The 26,315-nt window shown below is 40.9% G+C and overlaps 2 protein-coding genes across 4 annotated transcripts; both read right to left on the reverse strand.

Moving 5' to 3' along the window:
* Nucleotides 1-1,519: 1,519 nt before the first annotated feature.
* slc6a13 (solute carrier family 6 member 13) lies at nt 1,520-18,267 on the reverse strand. Of its 2 annotated transcripts, none has more exons than XM_076733466.1 (15): nt 18,130-18,267; nt 13,134-13,343; nt 12,409-12,543; nt 11,051-11,191; nt 9,853-9,934; nt 9,414-9,546; nt 8,956-9,090; nt 6,456-6,559; nt 6,173-6,297; nt 5,780-5,892; nt 5,504-5,641; nt 4,850-4,952; nt 4,331-4,431; nt 3,889-4,059; nt 1,520-3,074 (listed from the first exon to the last, which is right to left on the reverse strand). In XM_076733466.1, exons 1-15 carry the CDS (start codon nt 18,134-18,136, stop codon nt 2,910-2,912), a joined length of 1,863 nt encoding a protein of 620 aa, XP_076589581.1. In that variant the 5' UTR covers nt 18,137-18,267; the 3' UTR covers nt 1,520-2,909. The 2 variants fall into 2 exon arrangements, with proteins under 2 accessions (XP_076589581.1, XP_076589582.1); XM_076733467.1 differs by having other exon boundaries at nt 13,134-13,334; nt 18,130-18,225.
* Nucleotides 18,268-22,240: 3,973 nt separating this feature from the next.
* LOC143322590 (aldo-keto reductase family 1 member D1-like) lies at nt 22,241-25,894 on the reverse strand. 2 transcript variants are annotated; one of them, XM_076733873.1, is made up of 9 exons: nt 25,802-25,894; nt 25,408-25,575; nt 25,140-25,256; nt 24,616-24,693; nt 23,896-24,018; nt 23,298-23,407; nt 22,689-22,854; nt 22,496-22,578; nt 22,241-22,368 (listed from the first exon to the last, which is right to left on the reverse strand). In XM_076733873.1, the coding sequence occupies exons 1-9, from the start codon at nt 25,892-25,894 to the stop codon at nt 22,326-22,328; spliced, it is 981 nt and encodes a 326-aa protein (XP_076589988.1). In that variant the 3' UTR covers nt 22,241-22,325. The 2 variants fall into 2 exon arrangements, with proteins under 2 accessions (XP_076589988.1, XP_076589989.1); XM_076733874.1 differs by lacking the exon at nt 23,896-24,018.
* Nucleotides 25,895-26,315: the final 421 nt, after the last annotated feature.

A 26,315-nucleotide genomic window follows, 5' to 3' on the forward strand; every position in this document is an offset into this window, starting at 1 on the left:
TGTATGAGTTGCTCATCTTACAAGAGACCCTCCACCCATTGCTTTTAAAAACATGTTTTTCGGGCTGCTGGAGTTCTGTGTTGTCTTGCTGAAGAAACAGCTCTTGTCCTCCGGGAGTTGGTGTTCAAACTTCCACACTGCCTTAAATCCTTTTGAATTGGGATGAAAGGGAAAACAACAAACAGCGCTGAGAGCAGCAACAAGAGAGCAGCAAAGCTTTTTATACCTTACGTGAAGTGGAGTTACTCTCAGATTAGTTGGCTGCCTTAAACCACTGCTGCAAAAACGTCTGATGAGGACGTGTGTAGTTGTTCCAGTTGAGTGTTTTGAATCCCGGCATTACCTTTAAATAAATTCTGCACGCATTCATGAACTTGTCAAATTGAGACATACACTTTATGTTAGCGCCGCATTCTGAATGTTGTCAGAACATTAAAAGGGAATACCCCCCAAGCAATTCCTAATATTTCTGGAGATTTACAGTGTTTTGAGATATGAAGACATGACAGCGCAAAGCACCATTTCCCCAGCGTCACTGACTAAAAATAACCTCTTATAGAAGCCATTAAGATTTGTTGTGTCTCGGTAAACCCATGTCTTACTCCAGAATCCTGCTGATGTGAAACCACCCAAAACGGCCTGCTGATTTCAATGTGCGAGGGATAAGGAAGCACACTATCCACTGAAGTACAGCCGATGGATTTTTGCATAAAAAAGTAAAACATATTTTTTGCATTCCAGAGGAAATTATATAAAAAAACTGAACCTGAGATTGAAAAGATGACAGATTCATCTGTTTTTTCTTAGAACTGGTATGATGGACTCAACCTACTATTTTAATTATTATATCTATAGGATTCACACAGTCGTGTTGAGCTTTGTGAGGCTGCATGACAAGTCTATCAAAGCTGCAGAGTCGATGGCACTGTGGGTGTTACTGTAAGTGTTAACACAGATATAGATGAATATAGGGGGTTGAATTGTTGGAATGTAGCAGCCAACAACCATTTACACGTCAAGTTTAGACATATGTTACATTTTGCAATGCACTGTCCATATTAAAGTGTTTTTACCAGGATCACTGAAAATGTGTTGAAATTCAATTACTGAACATACATTACACTAACTTGGCAATGCTCAGATACTTATCTTTTAAGGGAATTAAGGGTGTAAGAAACAGCAAACTATGAAGTGCTTATCAATTACACGTCAGCTGTCCACAAGATATATTGCATTTCACTTTGTTGTCCATGTTTGAACTTAGCAATATGTCGCTTTAAATGCAAAGTTCTGTATAACAAAACATTCTTGAAGCCAGCACTTTGTCTTACATACACCTTAACTTCCCTAACTTCCTAAATACTTTCAAAAATTACCTGATAGTAAATGAGGTATAAAATACAGATAGATATAGATTTGAGAATGAGATGGAATCAAAACAGACACAAATCCATTCAAAATTATTCATGTACTGAATAATTGATTCTATGTCCCACAAAATATATTTAAACAGAAATGTACGTTTCGAATGAAGGTATTTTTTATTCAGTCATAAAAAATAATTTTAGCATATAAAAGTTATACACACAAAGGTGTTCCCTATCAATCATCACATATTCATCCCAACATCTACAGAAACACAGGCTGAAGTTCATTATCGTACAGCAGAAAAAGAAATAACAAGAGAGATATTTGTTTTGGAATGAAACCCTTCAACCAGTCTGCCCTGTTCACATTATCTAAGTGGCACAGCTGTCTCCTTCAGGCACTTTACATTTAATTTTAATGTCATATGATCCAATGCATTAGAGATAAGGCAAAACCCACTAAATTAAAATCGTGCCAGAAGACTGGAAAAAGAAAATATTCATGCAGCTTTGCAATGTTCGTGAAAGCAAAAGAAATAAAAACATGCTGAATAAATGAACATGATGTTGATCTGAAAAAGCAACAGCAAAGCTTAATGAGTTGAGTTGTGGTGAGTTCAGCTACACGTACATTTAAATTCCAATTCTTTCATTATCGAGCGTTGGTTATTAGTATGCTTTTGTAGGATTTGTTTTCATTAGAAAATTTTGATAACTCTCTACCATACAGTAAAAACAGTTACTGTTACCATTAGCATGATCAGATTGGTGGATGGAATACACAACACAAACAGGAGCATGCATGCACATCCAAACCAAGGCTGAGCGGAAAGCAAACAAGTCATGAAATACACAAATAAACAGCTCGTACGATGGAGGGCTCCAGTGTCGGCTTATTTATTGCACTCAGGTGACGTTTCAAGCCCGACGGCTCTTCATCAGACTCATGAACTGATGAAGAGCACCTGGCTGCAATAAGCAAGTGGACACTTCAGCGCTGCTGCATTGTACGAGGTGTTTCTACACAGTGCACCTGTACCGACAAACACATGTTAGCTTTTATGATCTGTGCACTCATGTGACACCCCTTGTGTTCCATTCACAGCAGATGTTAGAATCAATAAGGTAACTGGAATGCCAGGTCAGACTAACTGAACATTAGAGATGTCCATAACAGGAAAAAAAAAAGCTTCCTTAGAAAGCAGACACAATCAAATGTAAATTCTTAGCCACTGCCTAACAACAATGGCCACATTTTTAAATGTACAAGTGACTCTGCCACTGGCAAATGAAATGGTGATCAGCTCTCCAAAAAAAGGATGTAATTCTTTAGGTACTGGATGCTGAAGGCAGTGTTTGAAGCACAAAGCTCCAGCAGCAGATCAGTAGTTACAGGTCAGGTGACTCAGAGTCTGCACTGTGCCCGTTTCGCCACCTTGTCTGGTGAGGTATTGCAGAGAGAGTTGGGATGGGACCAGACAGTGTCAAAGCTGAGGAGTGACCTCTGACCCCTACGAGGCTCTGGTTCCGAGCCGAAAGTCTCTAGCAATGAGACTCCTTTTCGTCAACGGGGAAGTAGCCGTCCTTAGTGGGAGGTGATTTCTGATGGAGGCTGTCGCCGTCTGCTGCGAAGATGGCCAGCAGCTTCTCCTGCTCCTGCTTTGTCTTCGGTAACTCGGTGGACGGAGTGGTCAAGAGAACAAGACGCTGTGGATGGAAAAAAATCATTCAACCATGAAGGGGTTGAAGAAATGCAATGGTAGTTATTTGGTACGATGCCTTAACCAGTAGACCACAAGAAGGCCTGTTTGATTATTTCTGCCATGTTTAAGCTTTATCACAAAGACACATAGCTCCAACAGAGTCCAAGTTCTTACTTACTGATCAATTTGTTTGACCACTTGGAGCAGTGCAGCTTGCTGGAAACATAGTATTGACATATTATGGCCTTATAAAGTTCTAATTGCAAATGTGTTAGCAAGCAGTCACCTATTTACACATCCAGCAGATACAGAGCAACAGCAGCTGTCATTTGGAGGCACATTCGTGGCCATGCAATGAATACAAGTCAAATATTTACCCTCCACTGTTCAGCTAGTTGCTAACCTTGTTTCTCTGCCAGTTGGTGCTGGGCAGGTATTGTCCAGTGGGCTTACCAGAGCTTTGAAAATATTTGTCTGGAATCATGGGCAGTGAAACTGGTGAGACTGAGCCAGTAAAGTTGTGGGCCGTGAAACCAAAACAGCAAGCTGAAAGAAACTTAAACACTCTGTAGTAGAGCTGAGGGGGACCGCAGAGCCGGGGGATCATTTTCTGTGGGTTCGTTACTACGAGCGACCCCTCACACATACAAATACTCATGTGAGCCATTGTTAATACAAAAACATTGGTCAGGGCAGCTTAAACACAACTATTTTCACAGGTATCTGTGATCTTTTCTCGGTTCATTCTTCTGGAATGACAAACGCAGATCCAGTTATTTGACTGCATCCAGAAAGGCTGGTTTTTAGGTGAAACCTACCTCTCTCAGTGTTCCAGGGGTGTAGTACAGTTTCACTGCTACCCAGAGAGGGATGCACAGCATGGAGGACAGGGCCAGGATCCAGCCTATGCCATTGCCCCACCATGGGTATACGTATTCATTGTTGTATTTCAGTGGTGAGTACTTGATCAAGGCGAAAGCAAAGGTTCCCTGATAACCGAGACAGAGAGAGATATTTCATGCTTCTGTATGGATGGATGTTGACTGTGCTACATACCAGACATTTGAAAGACTAGTAAATACCTGACAGTGATCCTTAACCTCAACCTTAATCCCTATTTGATTTTTAAGATATAGATAAAGAAAGCTCTATTTATCAAAGATCAAATTGAATGCATTTTCAGTGTTGGCCAGCAGAGGCTGCTCTTCCTTCAGGAGAGTGCTGTAAAGCATGCGCATTGAAACTGAATGTGAAACTCACAAAGCATGTGGCAGGGGTGAAGAAAAGCCAGCAGTATTTGATGACAGGGCTGGGTCGGTAGCCAATCATGTCCTCTATGTTGTCATAGAAACGGTCGGCACCTGTAAAATGAGGGAAACGCAGTGGAGATTTACATCAATACCCAACTATTATCTGTGGCAAGATTCACTCTCTCTGAGCAGCAGAGAGGGAAGAAGGAACACAGCACATTAATAATCTTCCTGACTGATAGAAATGACTGCTTAGAAACCACAAACCTTAACAGAGGATGCTGCTTTAATGTGATTTTTAGCTCATTTAATTCATTTTATTATTATTGGTTTTGTGCAAACTGGTTGAAACAGCATTCCCCTCGCTCAGCCTCATGCCTCAAAGAAAAAAGAAGGTCTCATTGTTATTGATTGGCTGAACGTAGAGGGCAGTGTGGACAGGGGTGAATATTGAATATAGTGAGAATAAAGCCTTTGTCTTTTAAATACCCCCATTCACATTCCTGAATAGCCTGGCCAACACACTCACCATAAATCCAAGCGATGCACACAGTCTCAAAAATAGCAACAAAGAGCAGGCACATCCCACTGGCTGCATAGTAGTCAAAGAGCTGGAAGACGTACATGCCTCCCTGTGGAGACAGACATGGGCTTATAAGCCTGTAGGTATAACTAGCAAAGGAGAACAGTCAAATAATGAGAAACACAGAGACTCTGCATACTTTGAAAGCCATGGAAGGCACATGAAGATAATTCTGAAAAGTGCTAAACAGAACATATTTCATTGGGGAGATCAGACAGCACACAGTTAAAGAAACAACTGGGTGGACAGGAAGGGACTTTGGGGGATTCTGTGGACTGAAGGCTGCTAACATGAAGCTGTGGTGGGCAGAAATAGGCAGCCTCACTGTAACATAACTTAGATTCTCATCAACCTACTTAGAATCTCAAAGACAAGAAAGTCTTCACTTTCAAACACAACAGTATTTTACAGCTGATTATTCAACAATATCTTGAAAAAGAGGTTTCTGAGTGCTAACTCTGAACTCTGGTTTGAAATAAGGTGGTTTTGCTTAAAACTTGACGGGTGTACAGTTACGATCCTTTGGGCAAGATTACGTACATGCTTATTCTGTCATCTTGTTCTTTAAAAACATTATGAAATGAGGTCACCGAGACCCACCTCTGTCAGCATGATGAGCCCCATGAGGAAGGATACCACAGCCACTGCCAGGATGAAGAGCTCCCTGCGGTTTTTACGCCGGAAGGTGGAGGGATACATGTCCACCATGGCTGTGACCAGGCTCTCCACACACACGAACTGATCGAGAAAGAAGCAACACATTGGTATGTTGTGTGTTTGTTTGTGCATGTGAGTGTGTGTGCTGCTGACCTATAAATGAATAAATTATCTATGTTGCTTCTCTGTTTGTGTGTGTTTGTGTGGTGATGATCTCACTTGGCTGTCCAGTCCCAGAAAGACAATCATAATGAAGAAGCAGCAGGCCCATAGAGGGGAGAAAGGCATCATGGACACAGCACGAGGATAGGCTATGAAGGCCAAACCTGGACCTGAGTTAGGCAGATTTTAGAAGTTATTTTCTCATTAAAAATACCATTATAGGCCATTCTTGCTTGTATCATATGATCAATACAATTAAAACCATTGAGAGGCTGAAAGAAATCCATCAATTCAAGCATTGCATCCATCTTAAGTCTTTCAAAATAATTCAACCAAAGTAAATCAACAGAAATAGAAGCTCTTCACTAAAGAACATGTCTCAGGTAATTTTCCTGAGGATGGCACAGCAGCATGAGTGCAGAGACCTTTTTTAATAAAAGAAAAACCAACCAGATTCAGCCACTTCTGAGATGGGCAGGTTCTGCTCGTAGGACATAAAGCCGAGGATGGAGAAGATGGCAAAACCTGCAATAAAGCTGGTACCGCTGTTCAGAAAACAGAGGGACAGGCAATCCCTGGAAATAACACAGAGAGGGGCATTTAATGATGAGGAACAGCTTGTATTAATGGCCTGAGGACAGTCTGGACTGGAGATTTGATTCCTTTCATATGAAAATACAGTAAAATATGCAGTTGATCATAATGTCAAATGCATTATCATTTTAGTCCTTACCTGTAGCAGTTGTTGTTATATTTGTTGTAGCTTCCCAGAGCGGTGAGGCAACCCAGGCAGATGGCATAGGAGAAGAAGATCTGAGTTCCAGCATCCATCCATACCTTAGGACAGAACAGACACAAGATCATCAAACAGAGAAAATTCATTTAAAATGACAAATTAATAATGATTTAAATACAGGCATAAGACAAAATATCATTTTTTGTTCCTGTTTTTTACTGTATGTGCTGAAAATATGGACATTTATACAAGTATGTACAAGAGTCAGCCTTGAAAATGTGTCTTTTTAAGAAATGCTGCACATGATTTCATGCAGCTTTTGATGAGCTGTCAGGGCTGTCTGAGCGAAATCAGATCTCATATAAAAGATAATTACAGTATTCAAATAGAACCACCATAGAACATGAGAGAAAGGACTGTGCTTGCTGTTTGATAAAACAACATGTATTAGTACTTGGAAGATGTGTCCTACCAGAGAACATTTCATCACCAAATAAATAACATGCTTAAACACCAGTTTCTTACTGTATGATGTGTTGGAGACCGGTCTCCACTCCAGCAGCACCACAGTCACAGAAAAGTTAGTTATGAAGCCTTTTCAACTCAGTGACGTCCGTTGTAAGCTCGATTTTCACACAGCCTGCCATGTACCCTTCATACTGAAAGAGTTACAGGCTCACACCACCTAATCTCTTTTTAAAAGCACAATATAACACCCAAATGCATCTATCAAATCCCGAAACTCTAGCCCTCTCAACCCCATCATCCTGACATCACCCACCCAGCAAAGCCTATTATCCACCCTGGTCTCTCTGAGGCATAAAGCACAGCACTTCTCCACCCTCCTTTTTCAACACTCACACTTCAAAATTCAAATTAGGTTTCTCTTTATAGCTCCAATTCTGGTGAAGTGCTCCTGGGGCACTGGGGCATGTTTTAGATAGGTGGAAGCCAGCACTGAAGATCTGATTGACTGGGGGTCCAACCAACAACACAAGCACATTACACAAAGGTAGGTATTCCCAAGGCACCAACTCCGATGGCCTAGCTTGTCTTGGCCTGCAAACACCAGGCCTGTATTCATCCTCAGAGCTGTGAGAGGGATTGAAGAGGGTCCCTCTTTTAGATTTTCACACTGAATGCAATCTAACGGCAAGCAAAGAAGAGCTTGTTAAATCCCGGTACCACCACTATTCCCCATCCACTCTTTTTCCTACAGCAGTGGACAAGTCCTTGACAGTCCGCTGGACACATCAAATGACACGATCCCCTCGGGAAAAAGTGGTGACAGCATTGCTGGTTTGTTAAAACTGCTGAAGGCAACTTGTGTTTATTTTCACACAAAATGTTAAAGGAGTGGATGGATGCAGAAAAAACAGACACAGTTCGCATCCTGTCTTAAACTTACAGTGACTGATTTTTTTGTCCACTTTGGATCAGCAGAAACAAACTGTGATAACAACACTGACATAATTAGCACCATTTAAGGGCATATGACAAACCTGTTAGCATTGTCATATACCTATGCATCTAATAAATATGGCCCAACATAAGAATTTATTTGCTGTCGAATTTCTGATCACCTGATGACTGCAAGTCCAAGATGATTGATGAGTGCAAGCTACTAAATGCTCCACAGCTAGTTGCTAACTTTTTCTGCAGCAGCCAAGAATTCCACCATGAGAGTGGTGAGAGTGAACAACACAGTAAAGATGTGGGCAGGAAAACAACAATCTTTACCTGATCATATCCACATACACTTGTTTGCCTAAACGTAACTACACCTCAGCCAAACGGGAAGCTGATCAGAAGCGCTCATGCTGATAATTCTGGAGGGCACTTAAAAGGACTTGCTTTATTGACAGTGTAGCTTTTATGAGCACATTCAGACAAGAGGTGTAACAAAACCGTCAAGCGAGCAGATACCAGATGGTCAGATGGTGTGTAATATCTTGTATTTATTCCAGGACGGAAGTCAATAAAGAGCTTTAAATACCTGATCTGCCAGCTTTAGACACAACCCATAATGATCATGCCACTTCATAGCAACTTCCCCCACATGGTTCTGATGTAACCACCAACTTTTATCTTTCTGATTGGCTTCTGTATCTCCAGATCACCCTCTGCCAGACTTAGATTCAGCAAGAGTTTCGCATGTTCTCCGTTAATGTCTTTGTGAAATCAAACAGCAGAGATATGCTTTAAGAGCCTGGGTGGATGGGTTGGTTTGACATGACCTGAAACACTTTGAGTAACTCTGAGTTCTTGGAAATATGCTGAAAATACTCGCAACGATGAACGGTGAAGATGGCCATTTCGTTGTGGATGTATTTAATGAATCTGTAGGGCTGCGTATCCCAAGGCATTACTGTACCAGATTGTGACGTCAAATCATTTTGGAAAGCATTAAAAGTCTTATAGACATGACTCATAGTTGTTTTAGTTGTATAAAGCAAACACACATGTATGTTTGAAAGCAAGTGCATTTCCAGCCTACCTGTGGGTCAGACAGCCGTCCCAGGTCGGGGTAGAGGTAGAAGTGGATTCCTATGGAGGCTCCTGGCAGGGTAACCCCTCTGACCAGCAGGATCAGTAGCATAGCATAAGGGAAGGTGGCTGTGAAGTAAACCACCTGAAAGGAGACAGCAGCACCTCCTAATCACATACAGGTCTGCAGGACTTATGACAGTGCTTTCAGAAATTGAATGTTTGAGCTCACATTTGACTAATTGTGTTAAATCTGTGGCAATGCTGTAGCTAACTAGCTAGCTGCCCAGGTTGTGTACTATTTATTCCTTCTGTCACTGTAAAATATGCATAATTTCCTGCAAATGTGAGGAAAGCCAAACCACACAGCAAGCATGTAACGATCAAAACCTGAGCAAAAAAGCGTAATAGGTGCCTTTATATATCCATTCATGCTGCAGAACACCATGAATGGAGGGGAGGTTTCACCTTGCCAGTAGACTTGACTCCCTTCCAGATGCAGAAGTAGCAGATGACCCAAGCAACGGCCAGACAGATAACAAGGTCCCAATTCAGAGAGCCAATGTGATCAATACCTGAGGAGATTCTCAGCACTCTTCGCCTGGGGCACACACACAAAGAGACAAAATGTTCACCTCCTTCAGTCATATTTACACTCACACCAGTACAGCATTTTATCAATGCTCTCAGGAGCTCAGAAGCACAGGCTCAAAAGCAATTCAAATGCCATGTGAGAAAACTGCAAAAACCTTTGAACAAGTTGTATCGCATATAAAAATCCTGCATTTTTAAAACAGAAGATTTAAAATAGAATACAACTCTAAATTAGTTGTTAGGGTGAAAATTTGTGGAACTTGTTGTCACCTACGGTTATTTGAGGACATGGCCAGACAAAAAAAACACTTACTCCCAGAATTCAATGACAGGAGAGGTGGTGTTCTCATGGTGATTGATGGAGCTATTACCCCTCTGAAATGCCATACAGGAATCTTGAATGAAGGAGAGACAAAAAGACATTCAATGCTGTGAAGAAATCCAAGCTTTCTCTGAGGTTTCCAAGTTACACGCAGGCAAGTGAAACAATGCAGAACAGAAGTCTGAGGAGGAGCGTTTCGCTCGAAACGTCACTTGCATTAAAATCCTTTTAACGGGAGCTACTTGGTGTGTGAATCTATTTATGTCAACTTTGCTATATGTTATACGCCACTGAGAAGGAGGAATGAAATGGTGTCGGAGCATTCAGACCCTTAAGATAAAATGAAACTATAAATGAGTGAAATGGTGAAGGAAACAAGAGGAACAATATATTAGGGTTGTTTATAACTTAAATACAAATAACACTAAAAAGCAACAGCCATGCTAGCAGTTCAGTGCTAACATGTTGATTTTTAGCAAGTAAAATGTTTATCCTGTTCACCATCTTAATTTGGGGTGTTGGCATGCTAACATTCGCTAAGTAGCATTAAACACAAGTATAGCTGGAGCTGATAGGAATGTCATTAGTATCTAGTATTTGGTCAAAAACCAACATATTGGACAAATAACATTTTGATCTGATGGTAGATAGAAAGAGATGATAACAAGTGATAAAAGACACCAAAACAAACTTATTACAGTTCAAATACTGTAAAGTGCAAAACATCATGGTAATATTTCCAATAGTTCTTGGGACAATTAATAAAAAATGAAAAATTTCAAGCTCATGATGACGCTATTGGAAAATAGTAATCATAATAACAATAATAAACTTTATTTATATGGCACCTATCATACAGGACTTGCAGCACAAAGTGCTTTACAACAAAGAAATGACATGCACAAAGTGACTGCTTCACACAGAATGGACATAAAAAGAGGGAAACAAAAATTTATGAAAAATAAAATGGAGAATAAAATCCACTTGATGATGAAAATAAAGTGAGATGGAATAATGATGAAAATAGAAATAATAACAAAGTATAACATGAAGTGGAAAATAAAGCCACATGTTTATTTAGACCTCCAGAAGCATGCCAACATGGAGGCCTGGTTAATGATTACACACAGAGTATATATGTCTACCAGAAGGACATCTTTTGCTTTAGACAGAGTGTCCCGTGTCTCACCTGTGTTCCAGGTATTGTTGCACGAAGCCCAGGGCAGGTCCCAGGTGAAGGAGTTGGACAGGAAGAAGATGGCCCAGGCTAACACAATGATGTAGTAGATGTTCAGCAGAGCGACAATCACCTGTGTGGCATAACCCACTCCTGGAACAAAAAACATCAAGTTTCAGAGTGAGTGCTGCCAGCATTTTTTTCAAGAAACTGGGAAACGCTAATGCTTTGATCACTGCGGTCATCTTAACTTCTAGAAGTTTTCACTTCTCTTTCACGTCCCCTAAAGTCACCTGGATCTCAGCAACAATGTGACCAACTGCTACTGTATATGTTACAACAGTCCTACAACATTATGCCTTAACAGTGATACATCTAATGTGGAGGAACTTGTTTTGCAGGTAATCTTGTGGACAGCATTAAACAAACTTGTTTGGCTGCGGCGTTGTATTTGCCAGCAGCCTGAGAACACCACAAATTCAATTTAATTTGCAGCATATTCGTAGTTTCACATGTAAGCAATTACTTTATCTTCACTTTATCTCAAGTGACTCAGAAGTGCTTCTGAGCTCCCTGACAGTCCCATTCATGATTAACAAAGACGGATAATTTAACCTTGGAAAACGCACATCCTCACAGCATTTAACTAAACCCATCCTCATCTCACCGCTGCTGCCCTGTCAAATGACGGCATCACAGTGAAGCAAATTAAATGCAGGGTAAATTATAACAGACACATTTTTAAGTAAAACTCTTGTTCTAATACATGATTGCGTGCCTGCCTCCACTCTCCACCAGCCGTCACCCTCTGTGGGTTATGATTACGGCTGATTACAGACTTATTAGAAGGCAGAAAATGGAACACCAGCCAGTGATGGTTGCTTGGCAGCTGTTACAACCGCATGCACCACCATCCCACATCTGTGTGACATGCATACTGGTTATTTGACATGCTTGCATCCACACAGACACACACAAAGTCACACATTTACCGTATGGACACAATTGCACATAGTGTCCAATGAAAATGAATACATGCACATAAACACATAGTACATGCATGGCGGAAATTCTTCCCTCATCCCACATTCTTGTACAGACATGTTTAGATGGTGTCATTGGTTTGTTCTCATAAATCTGTCTGTGTGGAGCACAAACAACTCATATTTACATTCAAAATATCACGAAGATGGATGCTTCCCCTCACAAAACCTTTACAAAGTGCAGGAAACATCTTAATGTGTGTATGTCATAAAAATGTAGAATAAACAGATCTTGGTAATACATAGCACTGAAGTTTATAGGTTTGTTTTTAACATCATCCATCCATTCAATTATCTTTCTTGGGAAAATACTAGGAGGTAGATTACCTTCAAACAACGGGCAGATTTTCCTCCAGCAGGTGATGCCGCCCTCACTGGTGTACTGACCCAGAGACGTCTCCAGGAAGAAGACCGGGATCCCACAAGCAAACAGGAAAATGAGGTATGGGATGAAGAAGGCACCTGCACAAACACACAGTTCACTCAGATACCCCTCAATATGATCTCAGAATGCAGAATGACATGATGAAGGTCATGATACAAAGTCATGTAAAATGTTATGTTGATAGAAGAAATCTGAAATCATCCATCTTATCGCCAAAATAATAACAGAATTCCTTCCTCTGGGATATAAAAAGGATCTCAGTTATCACATATTAGCTCACTGGCTGCCAGAATCTGTCTGGTTATTTTCCTATTTTCAGTGAACCATTACCTTCACTGATTAATGGATCTCCTGAGAATAGATCACATATTAACCGGTGTAATATTAACCTGTGTATTATAAAAATCCTTTCTTCTCAGAAGCTTAGCCGCAGCTCAATTGCTTCGCAAACAAGTGCAAATATGGTATTTCCAGAGGCCTTGTGTTTTTGTGGTGGAACAATTTAAGATTTGTACAATACAAATATGTGTGCAGAGAGATGTTCAGCCAGCACTGCTGCACACTACACAACACCACACCCCAATGTGAGAAAATAAATAACTAAATGGACAAACTGGAGCTTTTGCGCTGAGCATGAAGCAAAGAAATAAGCAGTTCCAGCACTCACCTCCTCCGTTCTTATAACACAGGTACGGGAAGCGCCAGACATTCCCCAGGCCAATAATTTCTCCAGCCACTGACAGAACAAACTCAAGCTTGTTGCCCCACTGACCCCTCTCTGTCATCTTCTCCTCTGTGCTGGGCACGATGTCCAGCGGCCTGCTGTGCCCATTGGACGGTTCCACCTTGGACATATTCTCCATGTCGTCTGTGTGCCCTAAAGGTGGAGGAGAGAAAAAAAATAAAGCAACAATGGCATTAGTCCAAAGGTCTGGAGGAGCATATCTGATTGGTTTGTTTTATCAATTACATTTCCCTTGATGAAGAGTTAAAGCGACAATCCCATGGCACATATGCACTTCTTCTTTCTTTACTTTGACTGAGTAGAAAAGAAAGAAATGACATCACTCGTGATGATGTCACCTGGAGACGAATCCTGCTCCCCCGACAGTGATCCTACTGATTCACCACAAGGATCAGGTCCATCTAAAATCACCACATTCATATTGTTCTGACCACACCAACAAGAATCAAACTGATGAACCACTGTTCCACTGTTAATGCATTACGTGATTCAAAACCCTTTACGTATGTCAAACAAGAACTTCAATGGCTAATTTTCTTAGTTCATAACAAAAATTGCTCCAAATCATGCATTTTGACAATTTTATAAAGTATTATATGATATCATCCCAACATGATTCCACTGACAGACAATAAATAATAATATTGAATTATCGCTCTGCCCTTTTCACATTTCTTCAGTCAAACAAAACAAATCTGGAAGAAATTAGAAAATGAGTTATGAAACAAAGTTCTATGACAGCTGTTTATGGGCTTTACCACCCAAATGATTTGAACTAGCACCGTTTGCTCAGAAAGCCTGCAATTGCATCCAATCCAATCCAAAGCTAATCATCATGTAGCTGAGCGTATTACTCCTGTGCTTCAATCACTCCGTTGGCTCCCAGCACAAAACAGAACTCCAAGTCTCTCCAGATAGTCCTTAAAGCAACAGTTTGGCTCCAACTAGACCCGTCAGGTCAATAACTGCCTATTTTCTATTTGTGTTCTTTTTGCAGTTTCGCATTTTCTTGTATATTATTCCCTATCTTCTTCTGCACATGCTACTTTTTGCTTTATGTGATATTGTAATAGATGTAAAGCACATTTAGTTTGCTTGGGATAAAAAGTACAAACAAATCAAAATACAAAAAGAAAAGTATTGGTCTGCCAATGAAAGGGGCTCTATTTGAAGAATAAATGCACTTAAGACCTGGGGGAGAAGAGGGAATTTCAGGACCTTGGCTAGTTCACATGGAGAATTGCCACTATGCGTGTGATGTGCCAAATATGCGTGCTTCTGTTTACATGAGCTGTAATGTATGTCACTCTTTCTGGGCGAGATGAGGTCAGTAATGACTTGATGTTACGTGACCACGGTAGAAGTTAGTCAAGCTCTCGGCCAGATCCTGTTCAGGGGCCAGTGCTGCTGAAAGAATTTCTCTCTGTGCAGGAAACAGACAGCTCACTGACTGTGCTCACTCCTGTCAGGTTGCATTAACAGGCCTCACACCAGCCATTCTGTTACCCCTTTTCCTTTCTCTGAAGCATATCCTGGTTGCTGCTACAGTCCAAATTGAGCAAAATGGTCATCACTCTGCAGAAGACTCAACTCCAACTAATTCAGTTGCAAAAATCAATATCAAAACTCTTTCCCCTCTTTCATCTTTCTGCAAAAACATGTTGCGTGACCTGGTCTCACGGGACCAATAAAGCTGCCTGTTTTTTGAGTTCAGTTCTGAAAACCACACAGGGGATGGAAATCCCATTTAGCCTTGTGTGAAGCCACCTTTAGGAATGTGCTCCTACTGGCAAAGGGCAGAGGTGGAGCACAAGTGTGACTCTATGAGTGCTGTCTACATGGGGTTGGGGGCTGAACCCGTTTTCAGTGCCAAAATCTCCAGCACTGGAGCCAAATTGTGGACTGAGGTAAAAATAGAGCCCCTTGTTTTCAGAAGGTACTTGGTGGGAATGAAGTCTTGGTGCAACAAAAGCGGAGCAGCCCCTCTGCTCTCTGCTGGCAAATGAGAATCCACACTGGCTATTGCAGCCAAATCACAGTTTGCCTCACTTTTTCACAGTTTCTTTGTGGATGCTGAGAAGCTCAACATAGAAGTCCTTTTAATAGGTGAGACCAAGTAATATCATATTTATAGTAGCACGCTCAGGCTGAAATAGTTTTCGTACATAGATGCTTACAGGACGTCAGAGGAGAGCTAAACTGAGAGAAAAGATGTTAAGATTAAGAATGACCTCACTGAGGCACACTGGAGCTTTATCCCAGGAAACAGTGCCAACTTCACCTCTCTGTGAAAAGCTGCAGACTGACTGAGCAAGTGACTGAGTGACTGACCTCCTGAATGGCTGAATGAATGAATGTGTGGCTTACTTCCTTTGCATCTTGTGCTTTGTTTTATCCCCATACACTGATGGTCCTTAAAACGGTACTTCACTGATTTAGTGTTGCATGTCTACAACATTGTCAGACACATGATGGAAAGTTTAAAACGGTATTGAAATGGATGCAGGAGAACCAGCAATATTGTCTTTTTTATTCCAAGCATTCTTCTTCCTTGTCAAAATGTGTTGCCTACATTACCCACAGTGCAACTGACAGTGCGGACAGAGATTCAGATGTGTTATTCTGGTAGCAGCCTCAAACTGTGAGCCTCAAGCAGAGATGAAGAGTGCCTACAGAGGTCTGGACACCTCTTTCTAACTCCTCTAACTAGCTTTTTATCCATTTTCAGATATGTAGTCTTCCACTGCAACTGACACTGCCTCAAGTGACATCACTTGAGGTAATTTATCAGATGTTACACAGCTTCCTGTGAAGCCACACAAGGCTTTTTAAACAACTTATCTCACATATGGAGCAGTACTCCCGAAGCATACAAACGAATTTTGATGTAAAATCGGTGCCACTTTAAGGGTAGACATGACATCGAAATTAAGATGCCCCCGCCAGCTAACTGCCAGCTTCTTTCAAAACTCCACCTTCCAGCTTGCAACAGCAGCTGCCTGTTAAGAATTTTCAGTCATTAGGTCCAGGTTAGGGTTTTATGGTCACAGCAGACATTATATGACTGTTTTCAATGCCTGACTAGTACTCCTTGTCACAGATAAACAGAGGTTAACCACACCTGATAACACTGATGTCACGATACTGACACATTTCTACATCGCTGCAGCGAGGTGTGAAATTAAACCACAGGAGATAAGCAAGATTTTCAGCTGCTGCTAAGTTGCTCTTAAAATTCCATATTTACTAAACATGCTTGCTTTTCTTTTTTGAAACAAATGAGATTTGTGACATTTTCAACTCAGGGTTCAATTACTATCCTATTAATTACAGAATAGCCACCCGAGCCAGTTCCAGGCTCTAATCAAGTAATGGTGGTCGGATGGATAAATACTTTACTATCTGCAGTAACTGATATTTGATCAGTTGTGGACACTGAGCACAAGCTCTACACACAACTGACATCATCCATTAAGTAGATGTGGCTAACTTGTTTGCATACTTGTTGCTTAATTACACATCCATCAGAAAGAGCATTAATATTCATTTGGAGTAGTTCCTCTGGCTTCCAGTCAAATGTGGGTCTAATATGCACTCATCCTTTCTCACTCCTTTGTTCTCCACTAAGTCCTGAGAGAAAATCTGCCTTTTCAGCTACTAAATGCTTCACTATGTTCAGCATCTAGTCATGAACTTCATCCGGCTGCTGTTTGGTGCTGAACTGGTGGAGGACTGTGAGTTTATCACAGCTTTCTTGTTGCCTTCTGTAGCTGGAAACAAGGCTGATGAGAGTCCTGAGACTGAAACAGTAAAATTTAGGGCTATAACAACCAAATCAGCCAAAACACACTCAAAAGCTCCAGAGAGCCGCAGCTGTCTCCTGTCTTTTTAGAATTGGTCCAAATCCTAACTTTGCACGTACAACACTACTCAGCCAATGTCAGTGACCCTAACTGAGATAAGTAGATTCCACCCTCTGAACAAGGTGAAAGTATCAAACTACCACCAGTATGTAACTTAATCTAATTGATAATATCAGTACAAGCAGGAGCAATGACGGTGCCCGAGTCTGTGGGTATTTGTGACCGCTCATGGACAAAGGCACTAATCTGGCTCCTCTTCTAAATATGTGCAGCTCAGTGCTAACTATTTGTAATGCTGCTGCCACAGTTGGATAATTGCAGACTAATGCATAACTCGGTTAGTTACATAAGGTACAGGCCTCAACGTCACGCATCTACCTGGGCCTCATAAAGATTTAGAGTTGTAGCATGTGATGCTGAATGCAACCTGATGCACATCTTGATGTATGTTAGAAATGATAAATCTGGTTGATGCAAGAAAAGCATAAACTGTGTGTAAAAATGGCATGAAAAATGACGTATTGGTGTAATTTATAAACCTGGTATATCATTGATAAATAAATGTGAGAACAATCATGCAAAATGAGCTACTGCTATGCTTATTTTGCTATTTGTAAACTAATGATGAATTCCATTCCAGACAGGCAGGTCTTGTCTTAGATCAGCAGCACATTTGGTCCCATTTGATTTGCTTTCTGATAACAGCATGGAGCAGCATGATTATCAGCATGGAATGAACTGTTCTGCATGAAAATGTGCTGAATATAGCGACCGACCTATAAAAGCCGAGCTTTGATTCCAGGATGAGCTTTGCACATGAGCATGTCAGTAATGTTTCAATACTGCAACCCTTTCATTAGCTGGATAAAGCCGTGCATGATTTCTTTGCATTGCCAGAGATAAATTGAAATAGCAGCTTTCACTGAGCATGCTGCCAATAAATAAACGATCAAATACCAAATTTAAGATTAGAGCTTAAATAACTACAGTTTCACTTATTGTCCATCGCTGAGGGGAAGAAAATCAATAATCAATCAGTAATTGAAGGCACTCACCTTTCATAATGTCGTACAATGACAGCTTCAAGAAGAGAGGCCTCGTTCTGTTTCAGGTTTCAATATATAACATTCATGGAGGGGCGGAGATCTGAGGAACTGAAGACTTTGGTGCAGCCTGCAGTGAGATTTTCCCTCTGAGTTGCCCCTCTCTGAAGACCCCCTCCCCTTTATCCAATTCCATTCAGACACCCCCACACACAAACACTCACTCCCCACAGCACACTAGAGGTCTGTGCTGTCTCAGCGTGGTGGGCTGATTGCGTAACCTTTTGACACACACATTCTCCCAGGGCCTCTCTGTCCACAAACTATGGGGGAGAGGCCTGTCGGGCATGTGCACATGTGTACACATATAGAGGTTGGTTGGAAAAAAATATTTAGAGATGCAAAAATGCATCATCCACTGACCCTGTGAAATTTAAATAATTTGGAAGCAAGATTCACAGTAAGAGCCTTCAATATTTCTGTGGTCTTTTCTGACTAATTGTAATTAAAAAATCACTCCTGCTTCATGAAGCCCCTGCTCCAAACACATTCTTAATTCAGCCCCCCAAAAAGGGTCTTTATTCCCTCAACTAGACTCCTTCCTCGCAGACCCAGTAGCCCATTCAGATCATTTTCCCACCACAGGGGTCCAGAGAGACCCGGTTCAAGGCATTTGTTAGGAGGTCACAATCCAGAGGGTTTTTATGGAGGTGGGGATGGGGGGAGTGATGTGCTTCTGCTTTTCCTGTTAGGTCTCTGTTTTTAACTTCCCATCCCCCACCTCAAATCGAATTATCATTCGAGACACGGACACATTCGCTTTCTATGAAAATGAAGCCGTCCAGACTTTAGTTTTGTGGCAGTTTTGACTTTAATGTAGCAACAACCAACCTGTCTAGTCTTATCTGAATCAGTCCAAAATAAAAGTCAACAAAGCACTGAAGCCTTTCATTTTAGTCACAGTACAGCTAGTACAGCTCCCGACCACAAACATGATGCAAGAGGTCGAACGAATTTGATGCCATGACCTCATGGTTGCTAATCAGGCATCATCTGCATCCTCAGTCGTCAATTTTACAGCTTAATGGATGAATTTATGCTAAGCTAAGCTAAGCTAAGCTTCTGTTAAGTAGACATTGAATGTGTCCTAAGATGTTAGAAACTGTACAGAATCACAATAACTTAGCAAATAACATAGTAAATGCAAAATATTGGTTCAGCTCTGATTAAAAAATATAAATTGAACTATTCTGGATGACTGATCCAAAGCAAGCTAAAAAAACCCCATATTTTTAGCTGTTATTATTCAGTGGTCATGTCATCAAAAAAGCCCAACTGTGGGACTCTTTCTTTCCTCTAAATGATAATAACTCATCCAGAGCCACTGTCATGCTTGCACAGACAAAAGAAGACAAAACAACGGAAGGGGGTTCCTTAATGAACTGTACTTCTTTATTCTGTCTGCCGCTTCCTGCTGTTCTATGACTGTATGGCCACAGGTCACTGCTCAGATTATTGTCTGTTCAATAGGAAGCGTCCATCGTGTCACATCACATCAAACTCAAATGTGCTTGTTAAATTAAATGTGTGAAAGCATCTGGTTTAAGGTCTCCTTGCATGAGGAGTTAAAAAGCAATCCACAGCTGTTCAGACGTTGTTGGAACTCACTCACGGGGCTTGTTAATGATTGACGCAGCATTATGTAACTATTTTACCTCGAAATCATTTTGATGGTGCATTGACTTCTAATACGAAGAATGGCACCTCTTTGATTCTACTCTTCACCTTGAACACCTGTTCTTGAACAATGTAACTTGGGTTGAGTGGTACGCACACACATCAGCTATGCCGGTGAAACTGGATCATATTTTATGGAGAAAATATTTGTCTCTATGATGTCCTCTGGCTGCTCTGACTCAATTCTCTACACTGAGCTTCCTGCTGGACAGACAGCTTTACTTGTTGCTAAAGTAACCGCTAACTGCTGCTAACTGCCTTTGGCTATAGTTAGCTCAGTTAGCCGTGCAGCTAGCTGACTCTACCTGGACCGGACTGAGAGCTGGAGGGTGTTGATGTGTACACCGTGGGCTGTGAGGGGAGGGTTTTCAGGCCCACAGCAGCAAATGTTGGCTGGTAGCGGCGTTGCAATGGGTACCAGAACCAGAGCCGGGCAGGTGGGCAGCAGAACCGTGCTCAGCAGCCCCTACAGACATCATGACAGAGGTGAAGAGATCATAGAGGACATTGAAGGAGGTCACTTAGTGAAAAAGAGAGAATGACCAAGCAAGAGGCCTAACAAGAGTAAATGTCGGACTGAATCTTAGTTGCAAGACAGACACCGAGATGGCAAAGTTGTCACCTTGCTGGTTTTTGATCATAAGTAATATGATCAGAACACACATTTATGACAGTGGTGTGGGAGAGAATTGCAATCTTAACCTGTAGGAGGCGCTAAATCTCAAAAAAATTTCAATGTTTGCATAATGTTGCTTTAATATTGCATTAACGCTGCTAACTTGTGTTCGGTCAAAGTGCAGATATTTTAAATGGAGAGCATGTTTTGTAAGTGAAACCTGGAGGGATGAGCAGATGAATACATCTCCATGTTTCTCCCCATTTTTAGGTGTCTGCAAAATCAAACAATCCACTGTGCATATACAAATATTTACCCAGACCTTTTTCAAGAGGGGCCTTGTCAAGTAAGGAGTATCCTAGCAACAAAGACGTTTCTTACATGAGTGCTCAAAGGAGAAATGAAAGGCTGAAGGCTGGAGGAAAACCGGCCGTGATGAAGTAGGTAATAGCTGTGAACACAAAGATTATACAGTGTGTCAACACCTGCATAACAGATTTGATCTCATTATATTCATGTACGTCTCGTTTGTATTCTTCTAGTATCATTTTTGCAGTAGTTTGAGCAAGAAAACCTAAAGCAGGTCAGCCATTGTCGGATTTTTTGACAGTCATCTCTATTATCAAACCTGCAGTACATCAGTCTGATAGTTTTTAATATGATTTAATGTATATTCTTCACCACCCCTCTGGTACGTTAACACAGAGATGTCTCTCCTCAGGGGCTATGAAGTTTGGACAGCAGTACAACAGATGTTTAAACTCAGACCACCTCAATGAGTAAATACTCATTAAAAACATCATATTTTTGCAAAGAGTCAAGCATATGCATGTTCACCCTCCTCATTCTTGACATGGTGTTAATGTTGAATCGTGCCGAGCTCGCTGAAGTAATGCCACAACAGAAGCTGTGATGAGCAAATATTTCCTCACTGCATCTGTGAGAATTATACAGACACTGCAGCAAAAAATGATAATGTCACATCCAGCAGATCTAGTCAGCTCAGTTCATTTCCCTCCACGGGGACTTGGTCCTTGTGTTTGATTGATTTTCTTAATAATTAATTATTTTAGTTAATTTGATATCATGACACCTCAAAGCAAACGCTGAATCCATCCAGCATTGACGTCCAACTTAAACCATGTTACTGTTGTCAAAGATGCTTAACATCACCTCCGAACAACATGCATTTGGATTTGTTTCAGTGAGAGCTATTCTTCATTTTTGAGATCCACCACAACACAGCTGAAACCTTACATCCCTCTGGAAGGCCACCATTATATTTTTGGCCGTTGAACTTGCATAACTACCTGTTACATTCAGGCTGTTATCTGTGTTCTTTCTTAGCTTTGCCTTGAACATGGTGCAGGACTTTGGTTTCTTCTTTATACATAAAGTACCAAGACCGAGACTGACTTTTTTTATTTTAAGACTGTCAACACACAAGCAGCACTGCCTAAGAAGGACTTAAACTGCTTTCATTTTCTAATTGAGGCAATCTTCAAACTTAAATGTAGTGATGACGTGGCCCTTAGTCGCTGACGTATCTGAAACGTTCTGTAAAGACAAATCAGGGTGGCTGTTTCAACAAATCATGGGGGCAAATATCCACATGAATTGCACAACAAACATCTGAGCTGCGTTAAGCTTAAAGGTATACATTTACAACATCTGCCCTGTTCATTTACTACAAGCTAGAGCCCTCTAGTGTTCAGTGTGAAAATGCACCAATGCAAACTTCAGTGGTGAAGTAAAGATGTTGAAAAGAGTCACAGTCCATGTTTGTTTTAATCATTTTACTGAAAGGTAAGGTTTAAGGCAGGACTTTATGCACATCACATAAAAATGAAAAGAATTAATAATCATCATGAAATGGGTACTCCGGATGGTCACTCCACCTGTGTTGGAACAAAAATATATTCATTATCATATCTACAATGCATTCTAGCACAAACTGTAACTTTCCATAGAAATTCGGTACAATATTAGATTCAACTAATTTCTCCTCTCAAAGCTTATACTCACATCAGCAGCTCCACAAAACGGATATTTTTGTTCAGGGCTTCAACGGCTTTCATTTCTTCCTCAGTGAGTGAAAAATCAAATATCTGCAAAAAAAATGACTGAAATTAATATAATACAGGAAGTGTGGCACCATAACTTGTCTTGCTGACTATGCATTTACTGTGGGCACACTATAGCATTTTGCTAAACCCACCTGGAAGTTGTGCTTGATCCTCTCGGGGCTGAAGCTCTTGGGGATCACGACGACTCCTCTCTGGACATTGAAGCGCAGAGCCACCTGGGCACTGCTCTTACCGTACTTCTTCCCAATGGACACAAGCAGCTCGTCCTCCAGCAGGGGAGGACATTTCAAATTCACCCTAAACCAGAGACAGAAGAAAACACAAATAATGCCAGGAAAGCTATTAAGTTTAGCATCCCTAAGTGTTGAGGGTTTGGTAACAGTAATGTTGTATGGTCACATACGAGGCTGACATGTTGCACAGATATTGTTCTCTATTTAATTTTGGACATTGGCAAACAATTATGAACGAGGGTAAGTTCTTTCCGTATGTTGTCTCATTCTGTTGCTGAATTGAGCATCAATTCTTCATTCAAATTGTAATGATTGACCAGCGTTTCCCTGCTTTTGTACAAGTGTCACAGAGATTTGTGTTATGTGATGTCTAAAAATCCGTTTTTCTCCCTTCCATGAATACAATACCAGGAGGAACAAAACACCACAAAATACCAGCTGTCAAAAACATCTTTTAGAAATATCACACCGGCCTTGAAAACTGCATGTCTCTTAAAACTCGCATACCAGGATGCATCTCTGGAGGAGCCAATTGGACAGTAGCCAACAATTACAATGTCATGCTGACGACAGAACTCCAGAAGCTTGGGCTGCGTAAAATATGGATGGCATTCAACCTACAGGGAAGTAAGAAGAAAATAGACAATTAGCACACTTTGCTCTTACTAGCTGGATTAAAATCAGGCTGGAATGGAAAGAAAAATGTTATTCATCGAAGTCTGCTGAGTATTAAGCATACTATATACTGTAAGTAACCACAGCTATACTGCATCATTTACTGGACTGCGTTTCAATGTGGGAATGTTTGCATTGACCCAAGAAAACTAAATGAGTAATGATAAAGTTGAAACTGATTCCAGTCATGTCACCAAGTAATGGTAGCTGCTTTCATCAACCATAATTAGCTCACAGATTAAATGTCAAGCTGTCAGTTTATTTCTGTAGCATCGGCTGAATGGAAAACAGATCATTTGCATTAGCCCTAAAGTTCGAAAAGCTCAGGAACAACCTTGTGGTAATAGCCGTCTGTAAACAATATACTACTGTGCATGCACTATGCTATTTCTGATGTCAGTGCGGCCCTAAGCAGAAGAGGTGGGGTCACCTGGTTGGATACAGGTTTGTGTTTGAGGTCGGGTTTATTCAGCAGCAGCTCCAGCTGTCTGCGGTTGAAATTGGAGACTCCCAGAGATTTAACCAGCCCTGCGTCTTTGCACGCCTCTAAAGCCTGTTGAGAAGAAAAGATTTACATCCTCACAGTGACTGATAGTGATTATCTTTACAGACCTACTGAGATAGTGGCGAAAAAATTTAAAGCACGGCGAGGAGGAAAAAACAGATCTTTGAACGCAGCTTTACGACACTGTCCTTGACAGACGCTTACAGCAGAGAATGCTCTGGCATCAGCGCTCAAGTATGAAGGAATATCACATGCTGATTTCAACGTGGTTTATCTTGATGTCTTATTTTATTGTTATTACTTCCATATTTTCTTGGAAGGCATTCGTATAGTGCATTACAAGCAGTGCTAATATACACAAAAAAGGAAATACCAAACTAAATCCAATGCAAAAACTATGGAATTAATATTACCATTATGGAGACTTTTGTCCATCCCCACTGACATAAATGCATTTACACCTGTTTTCATAATGCTTCCATGTTTAAGAGTACTTGTAAACATGTGAAACAAAAGTCTAACAGAGATACATTAAGTATGAAAACTATACGTCTTGAAAATAGCACAGGAGAAGAGCAACAGGTATGCAAAGTCATCAAACAGCAGGACCGATACCAGATTCACTGTGAATTTAACAGAACTCACCTCCCATGTTGCACAGAGGTCTGTGTGGTGGTAGATGTGTTTTCCATCCTCGTCTTTTGGATAGAACTCATTCCCAGGCTAAAAATCAAGTTTAATGATTTGGATTAACACTTAAGGTTTGGAAGTGCTGCTGGCTTCATCTAGACTATTTTGGTTAAAACATACAGTCATACAAATATCTGTGAGAAAAAACACTAAATGTAGACAAATGGTTCCAGTACCTGAAAATCTAAAACTCAGCATTATCATTATGCAGCTAATGTGCATAAATTATGTAAAATTGTCTTGATGTCTTTATTTAATTTAACAGAGAAAAAAACGTCTCATGAGGATGTGTTGATTCTAGTCTAAATAGTTTTAACTCAGCACACTTTTTCTAGCATCTTCAAGTCATTCTGTTTAACTGGGAAACTCGATAAGAGCATTATTCAAACTAAACATTACCTTTGTGACAGTGAGGGCAACGTTCAGACACTGGGCTGCTGGCTGGTAAGCTGGCATCTATATGTGTAATATATACAAACCTTGAAGGCCATAGGAAGCTCAACGATGTAAAGATCCACATAGTCTAGCTTCAAGGCTTTCAGGGTCCTCTCCAAGGCCCGTCTCACCAGTACTGGTGGATGGAAGGTATTCCACAGCTGAGGAAGATAGCACAGAAGTACTTTAAAAAATGTATGAAAATGAAATTAACAAGTACTGCTTCAGCAAAACTGTATACAGTGTGCAAAAGCCTTCAGAAAAACATGCAGACTCCAACACTGCATGACATTACTTGACATAACTTATGACCTTTCCACAGTAAAAGATGTCCTCTCTTTTCACTGTCCCATCAGCGATCTTCTCTCTGATGGCTTGACCCACTTCGTGCTCATTGAAATACACCAATGCCCCGTCGAAGTGCCTGTAACCCACATCTATCGCCAGCTTGACACACTCCAGCGCTGTGCCTTTGGGTGTCTGTTGGAAATCCACAAACATGTAAATATCATTTGACCCAGTTTTGATCGAGCTGTGCTGCAGTTTGTGCAAATATGCATTCCCTTTGGAAAGGTAATTCACATACCACAGAGGCATTTAAAACTCCTGTTAATGTTTATCCAGTCACTGCTAGTGACAAACGCCAGCCGTCCAAACAAGCCCAGCTCAACCACAAATCTGCAAACACACATGATATTCTTCTCACCGTTCGAGGGTCCCCGTAGGTGCCCAGTCCCAGCAGCGGAATATGGTTCCCATCGCTGAGAGGGATTCTGTGGCTCTCTGCAGTCAGATTCATGTGTGAAAATGTGGATAAACTCAACTGCTCTCTGCTGGCTAATAGGTTATTCATTGAATGGCCATGAACCTTGAACGCTGCAACTTTAACTTCCATGCACTTACGTTAGTGGCTTCTTATGGAGACAGTCAGACCTGAGCAGGTTGACAGTGGAGATGAACCTAGTGGACATTAGGTGGTTTTAGACAGAGTTTTTCTCACATGAGAGGAGGTTAATTCCACCAGTAGGATGAAAAGTTTACCCACGTTTCATAATCTTATGTAAACGTCCAACTTTTCAACATTGTGTGCTGCAACTAAACAGGCATTCTGTTATTGTTATTATTGTCATTGTTGCTGTTATTGTTTTTATTATGGTAGTTCAAATATACCTCATTGAAAGAAGTACCAAACTAATTTAACTCATATATGTTATAAACAA

The sequence above is a fragment of the Chaetodon auriga genome, chromosome 6, assembly GCF_051107435.1.
Source record: "Chaetodon auriga isolate fChaAug3 chromosome 6, fChaAug3.hap1, whole genome shotgun sequence".
In the NCBI taxonomy this organism is placed as follows: domain Eukaryota; kingdom Metazoa; phylum Chordata; class Actinopteri; order Chaetodontiformes; family Chaetodontidae; genus Chaetodon; species Chaetodon auriga.